This window comes from Solanum tuberosum, unplaced genomic scaffold (assembly GCF_000226075.1).
Source record: "Solanum tuberosum cultivar DM 1-3 516 R44 unplaced genomic scaffold, SolTub_3.0 scf00423, whole genome shotgun sequence".
Taxonomy (NCBI): domain Eukaryota; kingdom Viridiplantae; phylum Streptophyta; class Magnoliopsida; order Solanales; family Solanaceae; genus Solanum; species Solanum tuberosum.
The window spans coordinates 231886-249145 of record NW_006239348.1 but is presented as its reverse complement, the minus strand read 5'-3'; the positions used below and the strand labels follow the sequence as shown (position 1 = coordinate 249145).

Below are 17260 nucleotides of genomic sequence, written 5' to 3'. Positions count from 1 at the left end.
ATGACATAAAAATAAAACATATAGTGTCTTCAAACTCCTACTCAATCGATATCATATTTGGTTTTTTAAAAACAATGAAGAAAAAAACACAAAATTAGAATTTAATGTTAAAAACTTTTAGTGACGATTTTCTGGGCTTTTGTGGCGACTGTTATTGCCGCTAAAGGTCTAGTTCTTTTGTAGTGAATCCTAGTTGGCAACGCTTAGGTGGAAGGATTAGTCCTACGTGGCTTGCCACGTCAACAAAAATTTGGGGTGTTAACTCTTGAGGGTATTTGTGGTCTCTTAGGATAACAGCAGGGGCATTTTTGATCCCAAAATGTAACGAAGGGTATAAATGGTCTATTTCATATAGTTCGGGGGAAATTTTGACCCTTTTCCGAATATAAAATAAAGACAGTGATTTTCCTTCATCATCATCCTAGGACTAAAAACTAAATATTTAAATGTGAAAATTCCGCTTGAACTGCGGATTAATTTAAAGGATCGATATATATGACTATCTAAAATTTATGGTATTATCAAAAGCTCGATATAAATAGATACATCTCTTGTTTTAAGATTTTAAACTATAGTTGAGTATAATTTTGTTAATCACAATGTAAGTTCCATATTAAAATTTGAATAGATTTACATCTATATAAAAAAATAACTAACCAAATAAAATTAGAAAAATGCTAAAAAAAAAACATAAAGGAAATTGAATATAATTAGCAAACAATAACAAAAATAGATAACCGAAAAAAAATTAAATAGAAAATAACAAAGAAAAAAATAATATTGAATCGATTTTTACTCCCTCCATTTCCTAATAACAGAATTGTTGAGCCTTTTTTCATAGTTCAAATTTTAAAATGAGTGAATTATTCAAAGTTCAAGAGAGTTGTTAGAATTTTTTCTCCTTTTTTGCCCCTCATTTATAAAATTTCAGGTGATAACTTTAAGAGAGTTAATTGTTACTTTGAATTATTTATATTTTCAAGAGTAATTTAAATATAAATAAAATGATAAAAGTGAAAATGATTTTTATTTTATGTCCTTTTAATATGTGTGCAGTGGCCGAGGGGGTACAATTTCCATATATAAATTACTGCGTATGGATAAAGCACTATAAATTACCGCGAATGGATGAAGCACCCTATAAATTACTGCGTATGGATAAAGCACCATAAATTACCGCGTACGGGTGAAGCACTAGTAAGCACTCTATACATTAGCGCTTAGTCCTGCGCCATAGCCTTTACCTTTCCATCTCTCTGCTACTAATAATTTTATTTTTCCGATTACATTTCGCTTCTTCACCCCCAACAAATGGGGAATACTGTCTGCTTTCTAAAACCCTAAAGATTTGGTTACAATGGCGAAGAATTTCGTTAGAGATGACGTCCCACTATCAAGATTTGGAGTCTTGGTGGCGCAGTTGGAATCAATAGTCGCATCAGCGTCTCACAAGTCTCCCGACGCTCTCCTCTGTTTTGATCTTCTTTCTGATCTCATATCCGCCATTGCCGAAGAGTCTAAGGTCACTCTCTTTCTCTCTCACTTCGCCTTTAGATCTTGATTCACATTCAAAATTTTAACTTCTTGGAATACACTCCACATTGTGTATTCACAGTAAAACTCACTATTCTTTCTATCAATCTCAAATTTCCTTCACAGATGTAATGAATGCATAATTTGAACTCCATTATTTAATTAATTTCAAAATTTATTTGAATCGTCTTTGATCCAGTTTAATTGATATAGATTTGGTTTTGTGAGATGGGGCGTGTGTGTGGGGTGGGGGGAGTTGGATTAATGGATACCTAAAGTTGTCAAATTTCAGGATTCTATACTGCTGTGTCAAAGGAAATGTGAGGATGCACTTTATTCTCTACTTGTGCTAGGCGCAAGGAAACCGGTGCGTCATTTGGCCTCAGTGGCAATGACAAGGATGATACAAAAAGGTGACAGTATTTCAATATACTCCAGGGCTAGCAGTTTGCAGGGATTTCTCTCTGATGGAAAGAAGAGCGAGCCTCAACGAATCGCGGGTGCGTCAATAATCACTAAAACTTTGATTTCTGTTGTTTATGCTTTAGCTCATTAATAATTGCACTTAGAACTTGGGATCATTTATTGCAGGATAAATTTCCTTTTTAGTTTTTATCTGGTTGTTGTAGCTTCATAGAATTGAATAGTTTATCTAGAATTCCATATTAGTTTTGTTGTAATTAGTCACCCAAATATGCCCATGTTATCTTTTGCTGGAGAAGTCGAGCTTTATAAAGTTGACAATCCCATAACTATCTTATATGGAATAGGATCAATTTTTCCGTGTCTTTGTTTTCAGGTTGCATCTTGTTTTCTTTGTTTTAATTGATATGTAGGATCTATGCCTTGTGATGTTATTTTTCTTGATATGCATTATGAGATTTCCTTCAGTATATGAGAGTTGCTATACCGAGTCACTTATTTTAGGTGCTGCTGAGTGCTTGGGAGAATTGTATCGCTATTTTGGGAGACGAATCACTTCAGGCTTACTTGAAACAACCACGATTGTCACAAAACTGCTGAAGTTCAATGAGGTACTGAGATTTCCTTATCATTCATTGCCCATCCAAAGTACGTGTTCATGCATGAATCGCTTTGTTTAGGAGTAGAAATTTGCTAGCTTATTTTTTCAATACAATCTAGTTAGCTTCCTCAGAATGTGTGAGTCGGGAAGGCATTTTAATTAATGCTGTTCTGTTGGTTGTGTAACTTGATTTGGGTCCTTTCAGAGGGATACTGGTGAAATTGGGTTCTGAAATTGCTGTCCCTTTAAAACAATGGGTACCAACGAAAAGATGACCACCTCCCGAAGTTGTTTTTTGCTTTTGATAAATCCAGCTTCAACCAATATATAACTCCCATTGCAGATAGCTTGAGTAAATGAGTAGCTGAAAGTTAGTATATACTACTACTGTAATGGGATTGAGACATGAGTTGATCAGATACGATACACAGTAGACGAGTTTCTATGGTTTTCTGGAGTTGACATCAGTGGACATTTTGTGTAACAAATGCACTAGATTATGAAGTCCAGTAATGTTGCAGACATTGCTGTTTAAAGTTTTATTGTATTTGCCCCAACTGTTCTACTTTGGGATTTTTATAAAATTTAGAGCCTGTCGTTATGATTACTTTGAAGCCTTACTACATCCTTAATGTTATGACCTGCATGGATCACTTAAATACGCCATTTCTCCTTCTCAAACAAAAAAGAATGTAAATAAATCCTTAGGTTATGGCTATGATGCACATCTAAATGTCCAACCTGGGATTAGTTTTAGGACTGGCGACTGGTGCACTTGTGGGAGATTGAGATATGTGAGCTGTCATTATAGGCTAAGGGTGCTGAAAAGAGTTTGGTTGATTCATGGAGAACTCTTGGGTATTTTGCATTGGTGCGTAATAGGTGTTGTATGCCTTTTTACTTTTTTAATCGGTTGATATTATCAATTTTTTTCCGAATAATAATCTAACTGACACTATAGAGTTTCTGGCTGGAATCTCTGAAGGTCCTGTCCATATGTTGCACAAAATCTTCTATTCTTTTTCCTTCAAGCTCATGTTTTGCTTTTTAAACGTTTATTTGACTTAGAAAAAAAGAACTTATGAAACCACCGAGTTTAGAAGGCTGTGATTGGTCCAAAGGGCGGGTCACAGACGGATTTCTCGGTTATCAAAAAAAAAAAAAAAGAACTTATGAAAAGAAAGCGGTTTAGCTTTTAAAACTTGGTATTTTATTATATAACCACTTGCTCATTCAGGACTTTGTTAGAGAAGAGGCTTTACAGATGCTTCAAAATGCTTTGGAAGGCTCTGGTGGAGGTGCTGCTGCCTCAGCATATACTGATGCATTTCGTATCATTATGCGAACTGGGATCGTGGACAAATCATCTATTGTTAGAGTAGCTGCAGCTAGATGTCTAAAAGCATTGGCGAACATCGGAGGGCCAGGATTAGGGGTTGGAGAACTTGATAATGCTTCTTCTTCTTGTGTCAAGGTTGGTGAATTTCTCTTCTCCTTTGAATTTCCCATTTTAATTGGGATGCTTCTTCTCACCATATTGGAAGTAAAAACTGAATCTCCAACTCTGTATTTTGCAGGCCCTTGAAGATCCTATATCGTCCGTAAGGGATGCATTCGCCGAAGCTTTGGGAGCATTGCTTGGTCTTGGGATGAATCCTGACGCACAGGTTGTAAGTGCTTTTTGATAAAATAACATGATCTCATTAAAAGAAGGAAAATGATATAATAAAAAGAGAAATGTACCAAGACGAGGGAACCTAGAAAAAGACGGAAACAAAATCTGGGCAAAAAGAAACCCTCAAATTGGAGGAGATAAATATATTCTAAGTGTTTTTAAAAGATCTATATTGCTTGTTCTCACTTTGCTTATGCTCATTAGGTACAACCAAGGGGAAAAAGTCATTTTACTCCCAAGAAACTTGATGGGGGTTTAGAGAGACACTTAACTTTGCCATTTGTAAAAGGTACATATAACATCATCCCCATATCCTTTTCAGTTAAACTGTAATATATATGTTTCAATTGTCAGAAAAGTCATTGCAGTGAATTTAGGTCTTAAACACATCAATCATTGGGATCAGAATGTGGAAAGGTGGCATGTGCTCCTGATTTAGAGCATTAAACGCAATATATACTGGTGTCTCATTTTCTGATGCATCTCTCCCTGAGGGGATTGATTGTCTTATAGAAACACAACTATTTTTAGTCAGAAGTTGTGAATTTTTCATATTTTAGTAAAAAAATCTATTAGTATCCTATTTCAAACAAGAAATAGAGAGCTTCTTTCTTGTTGCGGTTCTCAGTTTTGCTAATCTTTCATAAATAATAATAATTGAGCAATGGCAAAGTTGATTATCCTGCTCCATTGTAATGATGAGGGGATCTGTCTAGGTCAAACAACAGTATCCTTATTAGTTACAATTCCATAACCAAAGGAGATCCCTTCTTGGACCAATCCATTGTTTTGGAAACATCTTTTTTAGCTGTCTTTGAAACCTCTTTTTTAGATAAATAAAGTAATTCACATTGAAAAATCAGATTTAAAACATTCCATGCTTGATTTCTTTCTTGGTCTTATGTTTGCAAACTGTAACTTGACATATGTTTGTCTCTCCTCCTTCCCACACAATTATCATGCTTCATGATTCTTTGTTTCAGTGCTTGTATTGCTTTTGCTTGAAAATCTTGGGAAGATTTTCAGTGATTTCTCAGTCTCTGATAAGTTGATAAATTGCAGCTAGTGGGCCTCGGGCAAAAGTTCTGCGAGTTGGCCTAACCTTGTCGTGGGTTTCTTTTCTCCAGGTAGCAATGAATCAATAAATCCTCTATTATATTTGAACTTTCTTTCCCTCGCCCCCTGGGATAGTGGATAAACAATTTATACTGTTTTGGAATATCAAATTAACATATGCACGTGAATGTCTGTCCATGTTTTTTTATGTGAATATTTTTGTAGTCATCAAGGAAGCCATTGTCCTTCTTTGATATAACTAGGGTTTAATGTCCCACCTCCTCTATAACTGAAGCTGGGAAAAGGAGGGCAAAATTTGTCTTATGAAAGTTTTGTGCAGATATAATATATTGACATTGTACTTTATCAAATAATAGAGACTGTCTTTGGATCTTTTGTCTAGAAAAACAAAACTTGTCTGTTGATGTGCTTGTTTTTCTTTTAATATCTCAGCTCCTTGGTGCAATCTATATGATACAATCTTTTATTACACCCCTCCCCGCCCAAACCAAAAAACAAGAAGAATTTAATGCGAAATATGTTAGCTGAACATACCATTGATGAGTTCCTCTTTTCAGGCAATCCGCTTGAAGTATCTTCACCCTGATACTGAGCTTGAAAATTACATCTTTCTAGTGATGGACATGCTTCGTGCTGATAGTTCGTTTGATGCTCAAGCACTGGTATGTAGTGCATTCTTACTCCACAAAATTTTCATTCAATTTTGGCATATTTATTTAACTAGTTGGTCACTGGTATCATTGCTATATTTTCTTTTTAACTGCTGCTGAAGTGAAAGAGATTGTTTGTTCCACTCCAGGAAGCAAATGATGAAGTGTTCAATTTCTAATTGCTAATGTACAACTAATCTTGGTTATAGCCCTCCCCTCAGGTCCTCACCCTGTTTTTATTTATTTGCACTAGATTACTATTCCATATACTTGACTGAAGCCTAGATTTCAGTTGATAATTCTGGAAATCTGATCATTGCATGCTCTTCATGGGACTTGAATTTGATGGATATAAACATCAATCAAAATGCTTATGGATACTACATATTATCTCTTAAAATTCATGTTTTTATGTACAAAGTTGCTCATACCAACTTTGCTCTAGTGTGGACTCACCAACTCCCAATAGCTAATGAACTTTGAAGCATGATGTTTTGTTTGTTAAAATAAGCTGAAGGAAAGTGTGATACGACCACCAAAAGGTAAGTTCCAAAAATCTTATCTCAAAATGCCAAAATGTGAGACTGGTGTCTATTCAACTTGTATCCACTTGGTCCTTACATTAAATATTATTCCAGTGTTTATTCATCTTCATTGCTTTGTAATATATGTTTTTTCGATTTTGAGATTTTGACTCAATGTCCTCACCAGTTTAATTGATTAACTGAAGGCCTGCATTTTATACATCCTTCGAGTGGGCATAACTGATCAAATGAGCGAACCTACTCAGAGAGGCCTGTTGGTTATTTTGGGCAAACAGGTTGTCCCTTGTGAATTGTTTTCTTGAATTTTTTTTGTTGAAGTTCTTGGTGGTATTTTAGATGGATCTTCTGCAGTGTGTTGTTACCTGATAAACTCTGACAGTTGCTTTCTGCAGCTTCAATCTCCTGATGCTACTCCTTCCATGCGAGTTGCTTCTTTGCGGACCATGTCATATGCTTTGAAAACTCTAGGGGAGGTGAAGGACAGTTTTCTCTGCTTTGCATATGTTTATCTGTTATTTGCCCCCTTTATTAAACAAATGGACGATTTGCTTGGTCTACTTACTATCTCTGGTTGGGGATTCTATGCAGCCTGATTTTCTTTGATTGGTTTATTCAAGATTGGAAACTTGTACCACCTATGACCTTTTGACATTTTTGCACTCATGGGATCATTTCTACTGATAAGTAATTAAACCTTTTTTTGCCAGAAAGTGAGAAATCATGTTTACAAGTACTTTTGAGAAGCAAAACTTAGAAATGGCTATTTATGATTGTGATAAATTCAGTTCGTTGTGCAATGAAAAAGATGCAGAGCTTAAGGTATTTTTTCAATGTGATTAAATTTGATTTATTAAGGGGACAATCATTCATTTTATTACTCCATTCTTTAATTTATAGGCTGCCCTAACAGAGAAGCGAAGCTTAGAACTGCGGATTCCAAAGTTGAGTTCTCAAGGTTCGAAGAAAACTATTCCGAAAGAGTTGGTTGATGCAAATAATCAGGTACACTAGTTTTACAGAGAAAAGATTGTTTTTACACACTTCATCCAATCATCTACTAGTGCAGTGTCATGTGTAGTCTAGGTGAAAACCTGCAAAGTCATTTGCAATTGCATAGTGTAGATCCTTCTTCTCCTTCAAGAACTATTGGATCTCATTGGCATCATGTTGTATTATCTGACAGCACAAGGTAGGGAATGCCCTTCATGAAAAAATCAATATTCCTGTGAGCATTCATCAATGCTGTTTCTTATTTCTAGTGCATCTATTTACACATGTTTCTTTTTACCAATAACATGTACTGTAAAAAAATACTTTAGCCAATCTTTCACTTCACCAAAAAATACTTTAGCCAATCTTTCACATCAGGAACCTTTAATCCTTTATCTCAAGTCTCAACTTTACTTGATAGAACACAACTAGATTCCTGAGTTCACCACAATATGCTGTTTGTGGAATATTTCTCGTTGTGGTCAATATTATATGGGTCAGTAAGCTCACAGCGGGGTTGGGATTGATGACGATATCCAAGAATTAGACTGAGGAAATTGTGGACAGAGTTGCTTTTCTTGCATCTGTTTATGTGCACAATCAGAGTGGATGAGCTTTTTATTTGTATTAGTAGCTTTTCTCCTCAAGATTGTTATGTACATTTCAACAGCTGCGCTCAATCCAAATGAGTAGGGGTGCATGACAGCTTATGTACAAATGTTAACATTAATTTACTGAATTCAAAAAATAATGAGACCTCAAGTTAACCTCTGTATACTTTTCAAGTCCGAATACGTAGACTAACATGTGAACTTGTCCGGATTTTCATCTAGAAACCTATGACCTATTGTACACCTGTTTTATGCTCAAACTGTGCCTGTTGTGTTTTATCACTTAATGAATCATTTGATACTTGGTAGATTGTTACCAGGTTGTTGCTTTAACAAATACTGTTAGAGTCCAGGGAAATGTAAACAGTTTTCACAAAAAACTGCTAGAGGGTCTCATGGAAATTAAGAGAATGAATTTGAAGGGTAATGTATTTTACCTTCCACATTAGCTATTCCACGAGGTTTATCAGATAGTTAATTAAGTTCTTTAGCATTGGGAGGTTTGGTCTGAATCACGAGGATTTAAATTTTCTATGTGAGAGTGGGAATTTCATCTTAACCTACTAACCTGTGCTTGAAAACTAAAATATTTTGAGCAAGAATCTGCCAGCTGATGTTATTACTCATCTTGGCTTGGATGATATTCACCTATATACTTCTTCAACAGGGTTGAAGCAGGGAGGTGATAGGTCTTTGAGTTATCTGTTTCTAGGATGAATTGATTTGAGCTTATTGCTTCACTTAGTGAAATTCATGTTTGCCTCTGCATACGTTTTTTCTCCAAAGAAGCTTTTGGTCTATGATTAATCTGTTTAGATTGCTTTGTAGAAGTAGTGATTGGTTAGTAATTGGTATGCTCGGTATGCAGGTTCCCGCTGAATTTAAGGATGTTCTTGATAACACAGTTGTTTCTGCAGTTTCCCATCATGCACCATTGGTAAGCTTCTACTAGGTTGAGGCTTCCTTGATATGGGAATAAATACTAGCATGTTGCAAGACTTGAGTTTTCAAGGACAAATACATAAAGAAAATCTATAAATCAGGTGCCATAAGCCAGTTGTATCTAACAAAGTATGCAATTTATTTTAATTTTTGCAGAAATGACTCTTGTTTCTATCTTGGTGCTAAATAGGGGTAACTTCTTTTTATGATAAATAAGAAAAATGTTATTGCTTGAGAAAACCAGCACTAAGATAGCACACACATGGTACTAGGTTAGATCCGGGTATGTACGAGGCACACATATGCCAATCAGAGGTGTGTATTTGTGTATTTTTTTCATAAAAAAAGAGAGGTGTATTTGGTCACTTGGTAAATGTTAGGGGGGCTATCTATGACTATGTACTTCACCTATTTACAATATTCTTGACACGGGCTAGCTTCTGGTTGAGTTAGCCCATTAGTGAAGGATGGAAGGGATCCTGTTTATGTCTTTGGACTTGTAATATATGTTTATGTACTTCCAAGTTGGAACACCCAAGATCTTTTATTGAATCCATCATTTACTTGGTTCATATGTGGTCTAGCTGCTAATCGTCTTCTGACCCCTTGATTATTGCTTTATTAGGTGCGTGTTGAGGCTGCTTTGACCTTGCGTGCATTAGCTGAGGTTGATCCTACATGTATTGGTGGTTTGATTTCTTATGCAATAACAATGCTTGGAGCAGTTAGAGATAATATTTCATTTGAAAAGGTAAAGCCAAGATAAATACATAGTGCTCAATTCTCTAGTTTGTCCTGGCTCTATCAGTTGGGTTTAATTTTGCATTTCTCAGTTATTTTGGTTGTCATGATGCTTATATCTGTTCAACATTTCTAACCCTTCATCAAAACATTTTTAACCAATCACTCCAAACTGCATGCCTTGGTGGAAATAGGTTATGCATGTCTTGTCAAACTGTTATTATGGACCATACACTAGGCCAGCCAACCACATCTCTAATTGCTAAATGTAAAGACGGTAGTCTCGAATTCTCTGGAAATGGAACTTAGGTTGGTTTGGCTCCTTGTCTTAATAATGAAGTCTTGGTTCACCTATAATTATTGTGCTTCTGCGTATACTTCCTGTGCTTCATTTCTTATGACATTGTTTTCATTTTGAGATGTTCTTACATTTATTAGTAATATTAGTTTATGATACTTTTAGAATTCAGATTCATCTAATTATTCGAATTATAAACTTTTACGGTGATATTTTCTCAATCAAACTTTTCAACATTTACTTTAGTGTGTGTGTCTCTCTGTAGATCTTTTCGTTTGATCTGGAAATGTTATATATATATATATTCTTGAGAAAAATTACTTTAATATTTTCTTCCATTCCTCTAATGTAAGTCAATTTAACATTTTGAACTCTATTTCCATTCAAATATCTTTGAATACAATGAAAATAGTGGCAACGTTTATTAGAAGTGTTACCGAGCCTATATGGGTTTCAGTTCTCTGTATCACTCTATTTTTACATATTCAAGATCCTATGCAGAAACTGCATCTTTTTATTGCTCGTGGTGCCTTCACACTTAATTATAAACAACAACAACAACAACATACCCAATGTAATTATAAAGACCAGGTTATAGTTCTCTGTCTGGATGGTTGGTTTGAGGAATAAGGAGGAAACACGAAAAAATAATAAGGTTAATACATCTCTCAGTCTGATTATGAAATTCTGGCTTATTGTTTCCATTCACTTCCTTCTCTTACCATCATAAGCCATGGACCCTTAAGATTCCACCCGAACATGGTTGTCATCTTTGTTGTATTCTAGGTAGTAACACCATAGATGATAAACTTACATGTATTTTGGGGATTGAACAAACCTTTAGCATGTAATTCAACCACTTGCTGTTTGTAATTAAAACATAAACATAATGGAAATATATGGTGTCAACATTACGAGTCCGAAGTACTGATCAGAAGAAAAAACATTTGAACTCTGGAATCTGTTTGGGCTGTTATTAATAATTGCCACTTCTGCACTGTTTTTTTGTTTTGTGATTCTAGTTGTATTAAAGAGGTAAAACTTTTGGTGCTGCTCAGCTCACTTGGGAGATTTTTTTTGAGAAGACTGTAGTAAGGTTTAGCTGCTCTTTTTTTTTTGGATGTCTTTGGTTGTATTCTCTATTTTTTGCTTAAAGGATCTCTCCCTGCTCAATGATCAGCGGGCTGAAGTGTGTCGTGATATTAGGGAGCAAACTTTTTGTTTGATTATGTCGCTGAGGAGTCTGTATTTCTGATAGTACATTCTTCTCCATCTTCTGCGGAATTAGGTTTTTTCCTATAACTAGGTGAATCTAATGGAGTTCTTTACTTACCTAAACTAAAAGATTCCACTGCTCAGAGTCTAGATGAATTGTTCAATTAAAAAGAAATACCAGAACAGATTTTTTTGCTTCTATTCGGGAAGAATGGTAGAAGATTTGTTGTGCTAGTGATTCATTTATCATCCTCATCATCATCTCTCCTTTGTTGTTACTATTTTTGTGATGAAACTATACAAAGAGTGGAGGACCTAGTAGGAAAATATGGTTATGCAAATGATCTCCCATCATCTGCACTAATAATAATCTTGTAGGTGCATAAAAGTTGGCCAAAAACCAAAACAAAGCCTCAGTTGCAGTAGTTCATTTTCCGCTCCTTCAAAAGCTCTCCTATTCCTTTGTCTCAAAGGAGCTATGTCCCATGCCTGACATTTTCTCTCCTCCTGAAGTCCAGTTGTGCATTGCGTTCTATTACAGGACTAATCGGTTTAATGGTCTATTTTTCTGTGTGATTTACAGGGAACTAATCTAAAGTATGAGCTGGAGTGTCTAGATGGTCAGGCTGCAGTTTTGGCAGCTTTGGTGTCTATTTCTCCAAACTTACCTCTTGGTTATCCATCTCGGTAATGACTTCCTCCTTTTATTTCTAAGCTTTATCTCCCCCTCCCCCCCAAAAAAAAAGAAAAAGAAAAAAAAAGAGCATAACCTTTTACCGTTCCCATGCGAGTTATGACCATTGATTAGTTTTAGTTATGTATATTTCTTCACTTTGCAAAATCTCTGAAAGTTTTGCGTTTGTTTCCTTACTTATTAGCATATCTACCTTAGTCTCGTTTTTATAATACGAGTTTCCCATCTATAATGCCTGGGAAATTTTGTATAGTCCCAACTCCTAGAATGCTCCAATGAACTTAACTGAGAGAAGTTTAAATATTTCTCACCTGCTAAGCTGATTCTTTTGTGCGGACAGTTTTTCTAAGTAAAGTGTCAGCTTCAGATTTTCCTCCATAGCTCTTTGAATTGCTATTTGGTTTCATGTACATCTGAAATAGGAGTAGGCTAGAAGTAGACGTGTCATTACTTTTCATAGATTAGTCATCCAAGAATGAACAACTAGTCTGGCCTTATATTGAAAACTTTGTAGTTCACGATCTTCGTTAATTAGTGGAATATTTTGGGATAGTATTAGAACACTTCTGAAGATGTTATGCAAACATAATGCTATGTATTGGACTGTCATTTCAAACCTGAACTTTTGTTTAAGGGCGATAATAGCTTTGTCTGGCATAAGTGAGAAGATTTATTTGACAGGAAACAGTATTTAGCACCTATTGGCGAGCATACTTTTAAATCTTTGTATTGCCGGAAATTTTTATTTGACAGGAAACAGTATTTAGCACCAATTGGAGAGCATACTTTTAAATCTTTGTATTGCTGGAAATTTTACTGAAAACAATATTTAGCAGAGCTTTTGCGGTGGTAGAGTCTGAGGTTTGTTACATTGAGGAGTAGCCTCTGGTCCCTTATTATCTTTTGGTGCACCCATAGAGTTCCCAATTGTATAGAAGATCAGGTGGAGTTTATAGACAATCATTTATTTTTCTAGATTCTTTACCTTTTGGTATGCCCCTTGTATACAACCAGATTTTTAGCCATGTTTACGAATGAAAATGCGTTTACTTGATTAAAAAACAATATTTAGCAGGTTGGCTATTTTTTTTTTTGTAAAAAACAATATGTAGCAGATCTTGTTAAGCATACATTTCGGCTGTAGATTAACTAATTCCTCAGTGAGGTCTCCTTTTCAATTTGTATCTGTACCCAGCTGTCATTGAAATTTGAGATACATAGATTTACTTTGTTGAGGCATACATATTGATCTGAAGAGCAATTGGTAACAGTTGTATCATTGTCTTGGTTGTCCTACTTGTACAATGTTACTAAGCTGTTTATTTCCTCGAACTTCTCTCTGCTGTATTTTTATTCCCGAAATCCATTTCTCTATGAGTAACCTGTTTCTGTCATTCTGGTATGGTGCACCAGAAGCAACACTACTGGTAAACAGTATCTGAAAACGGATTTGACAGGATTGTAGATTTTTTCCCTTCATTTATCATCATATCTGTTGCTAGGGCTATTTTCTCAGCTTCCTTATCTTTCCCGTTAAATGCATTTTCTGTAGTTGGTAGAAGTATCATCTATTCATGTCCTTTCATACTTTTTTTAAAATCTTTATCTTGTTATGTTACCTTTATCAAAAAAAATAAAAAATCTTTATCTTGATTTTTCTTTGGGACCTTATGCAGGTTACCCAGATCAGTACTTGAACTGTCTAAGAAAATGATAATGGAATCGAGTCGGAATCCTATGGCAGCAGCTGTTGAAAAGGAGGCTGGGTGGATGCTCTTGTCCTCACTGCTTGCGTGCATGCCAAAAGAGGTACAGTAATTGGTTTGTAGGTAGAATTCAATTTCTCCTCTTTTGTTTCTCATGGTGCTATTTCATTCGATGCAGGAACTTGAGGATCAAGTTTTTGATATTCTTTCTTTATGGGCTTCTGCATTCCAAGGAAATCCAGAACGCCATATCAGTGAAACAAAGGATCTCCAATCTAACATAAGGTTAGATATGTAAAACTTATAGAAAATGATTTATTACAATTTGAAGAGAACTTATATGCATGTTAGATATGTTAAATTATATTAATTTGACATACCTAACCTGCCATGTGTAAATAACATATCTAACCTGCCTAGTGTAATTTTTCCTCAAAAAAAACAAACAAAGATGTGTTAAACTTTACAGAAATATTTATTCATATTTTCGTAGGATTTTAGGAAAAATTACATATGGGTAATGACACGGTGATGGTGACCTTGTGTGCATCTACTGTTCAATATCATTTTAGTCAGCGTAGATCCTACATTTCGGATGAGCAAGTTTCACAACTCTGACCCACATTAGATGGATGGATACAATAACTATGAGTGATTTATAGTGCTCTATTGAGACACGTAAACATCTATAAGTGCTGCATATATCTTCCAGGCCTTTTGCTGTCAAGTATGCCACTAGCCAGAAAATAATGATAAAAAAATGAACTTCAAGATTGAAGAATTCATATTTGTTTTGTAGGAGATACCATACAATGAATCTTCCTTGTAAGACTGATTGAGTGTGTCACTGGTCCTTGAGATTTCTCAGTTTTCAAAAAAGAATTTTTAGTTACTTGGAATTCATGCAAACTTAGCAAATAGAAGAACACAATGTAGGCTAATTACCCGTAGAGCTGATACCGACTAGCTTCTTAGGTTTGGATGTTATTGACACACTAGGATTATTCATGAGTCTTCAATTTTGGCTTGAGATTGTATTGCATTGTAGGAACAGGTGTGAAATTCAAAGAATCCCTACTTTGAGAGAATCTCCAATTTGTTCCTAAAGGCAATTGAGTAATGACCTAAATGCAGTGAAATGGACGTTGATGATTCATATATCTTGCCCACCTTATTTTGTGTTGAGGTGTAGTTGTTGCATTTTTATTGTTGAAATTTGTTTGTTAGTAAAACAGCTAGTATATGATGCTCTGCTGGGTATACATTAATATAATTTCTATACTTTAGTCTCGTTTTGTTCTTCATTGCAGCTTTGTGTACTTTATAAAAGATGTTCAAGCAATATCACTTGTGGGGCTGTACAATTTAATTAAAAAAACCTTCATGTAGTTTTGTGAAGTCTGAGACTGTTTTATGACTTTGTGAAGATCGTTTCTTTTGGTAGTGTATGGTCTGCTGCAGTGGATGCATTGACAGCATTCATAAAGAGTTTTGTCTCTTCTGGTGCTATGAACAAGGGGATCTTACTTGAACCAGTTTTGCTATACCTTAGTAGGTAATGATACATGTGAAAGAAGCATCTTCTTATATATGTTTTCTGCATGATAAGTCTTATGCAGCTGTAACTTACGTTTGTGGAATTTGCTAACACAGGGCTTTATCATATATATTGCTGTTGGCAGCCAAAGACCAAATGACTTTCAAACAGGCATCAGACATATTTATCATCAAGACACTAATAGCCTATCAGTCGATTTCAGATCCAACTGTATATCGAAGAGACCATGCCCGTCTTATTCAGATATGTGCAACTCCTTATAGGTGAATGTTTGATCCAGCTCATCAGCTGTGACACAGCTATGTATTTCCCTGGAAGGGTCATTCCATTTCTTTTCTACAAGGGCATGTATGTTCCCCTTCTCTTTTCATTTTTTGGAAGAGCTACTTCATTATTTTTTTCTTTTTGGGACAGGGAAGCTTCCAAATGTGAGGAAAGTTCATGCTTGAGGATGCTGTTAGACAAAAGAGACGCTTGGCTGGGTCCTTGGAACCCTGGAAGGTACTTAGACTAAAATCATGGAACTTGTTCCTTTCTTTCTATGGATCATTTATTATTTCTGGGGAATTAACTTTATTTTCGCAATCATGGTATGTTTAATGATGTGCACATCGTACCAAATGTTGTCATCTTCTGACCTGGTAGTGATAGCTCAATGTACAAATTAGTCATTCATCTTGTTGATTGTTCAACCAGGGATTTGTTCGAGGATGAACTTCGCTCATTTCAAGGTGGAAAAGATGGTCTGGTACCATGTGTATGGGCTAACGAGCTTCCGAGCTTTCCTGAGGTAAAGAACTTTCGTGAATAGGTTGGCTTTTTAGGAAAAATATGATTTGCTTGACGCCATACAACTTCAGAAGCCATGATGAGGTTTCTAATCCCCCCCCTGTTTGATATCCATTACTAATACATGTTACTGATCATGAAGCCGGAAACTATAAGCAAAATGTTAGTAAATCAGAAGCTCCTCTGTGTTGGCAACATATTTGCTTCTGAGGTAAGTGAATATGGTTGATACGTTAGCCAAGTAGATATGGAGGCATTGGTAGCTTGCAACTTAGTATGTCATTGTTCCTCTCAGGATGTTGGGGGAATGCTCTCACTCCTAGAAATGGTTGAGCAGTGTCTGAGAGCTGGAAAGAAACAAGCTTGGCATGCTACCAGTGTTACAAACATCTGTGTGGGCCTGCTATCTGGCCTGAAGGTGATCTAAATATTTAGACTTCTTCTGGCTTATCTGGAGTTTTCATTCCTTACATTTGCTTCTCTTGTGCTTGCCTTCCTCACAGGCCTTGCTTGCTTTACGTCCTGAACCCTTACCATTGGAAGTACTTGGTTTGGCACAGTCTATATTTCAGGTTCTTCACTATTTTTAATGTTATTTTGGTGCTATTGCTATCCTTTACCCTTTTCAGTGTTTCTTAGCTTTAGATGTTTACCTTGACAGAGCATTCTGGCTGAGGGTGACATCTGTGCTTCACAACGCAGAGCATCATCTGAAGGACTTGGTCTATTAGCTCGTCTAGGAAATGATGTGTTTACTGCCAGATTGGTTGGTTCCATTTTGTATTTTTCATAACCTCCTGGTTCTAGGATAGCTTTCTGAGTTGCATCTAGTAGCGTCATGCAACAACTAGTGTTATTGAATCCCTAAGAACCTCAATTATCCATTAGTGTTCATCTTTTTTTCGTCATTTTAATTGTTACGTATCACTGCAGACAAGAGTTCTCCTTGGTGATATAAATTCAGCTGTTGATTCAAACTATGCTGGTTCAGTTGCACTGTCACTTGGTTGCATTCATCGCAGGTAAGCTTGGGTGATGCAACTTAGTATTTACCTTTCTTGCATGAATACAACTACTGTTTACTTTCATTCTCCCCTTCCCTCCAAAGAACAGATCTTTGATGTTGGTAATTATGCTGAACGTTTCAACTATAAATGCACCATAATTCTGATAGTCCATGAGCAGCAAATCAAATTTATGTGCAAAGCAGTA

The 17260-nt window shown here is 35.7% G+C and overlaps 1 protein-coding gene across 2 annotated transcripts in view; it reads left to right on the top strand.

Annotated features, from left to right (window-relative positions):
* Positions 1-1210: 1210 nt before the first annotated feature.
* Positions 1211-17260, top strand: part of LOC102605599 (HEAT repeat-containing protein 5B) — a 34169-nt gene continuing 18119 nt past the window's right edge. Inside the window, exons 1-24 of one of the 2 annotated variants that reach the window (XM_006363063.2) lie at positions 1211-1522; positions 1826-2033; positions 2461-2567; positions 3795-4031; positions 4135-4224; positions 4437-4521; positions 5295-5359; positions 5867-5971; positions 6690-6779; positions 6897-6977; positions 8974-9042; positions 9673-9798; positions 11885-11988; positions 13672-13804; positions 13880-13986; positions 15146-15256; positions 15355-15522; positions 15674-15760; positions 15956-16049; positions 16191-16259; positions 16344-16466; positions 16552-16620; positions 16710-16814; positions 16982-17070. In XM_006363063.2, coding sequence (XP_006363125.1) covers positions 1358-1522; positions 1826-2033; positions 2461-2567; positions 3795-4031; positions 4135-4224; positions 4437-4521; positions 5295-5359; positions 5867-5971; positions 6690-6779; positions 6897-6977; positions 8974-9042; positions 9673-9798; positions 11885-11988; positions 13672-13804; positions 13880-13986; positions 15146-15256; positions 15355-15522; positions 15674-15760; positions 15956-16049; positions 16191-16259; positions 16344-16466; positions 16552-16620; positions 16710-16814; positions 16982-17070 — 2687 coding nt within the window. In that variant the 5' untranslated portion in view covers positions 1211-1357. Of the gene's footprint in view, positions 1523-1825; positions 2034-2460; positions 2568-3794; positions 4032-4134; positions 4228-4436; positions 4522-5294; positions 5360-5866; positions 5972-6689; positions 6780-6896; positions 6978-8973; positions 9043-9672; positions 9799-11884; positions 11989-13671; positions 13805-13879; positions 13987-15145; positions 15257-15354; positions 15523-15673; positions 15761-15955; positions 16050-16190; positions 16260-16343; positions 16467-16551; positions 16621-16709; positions 16815-16981; positions 17071-17260 lie in introns of both variants that reach the window. The other variant, XM_006363062.2, reaches the window with a different exon arrangement.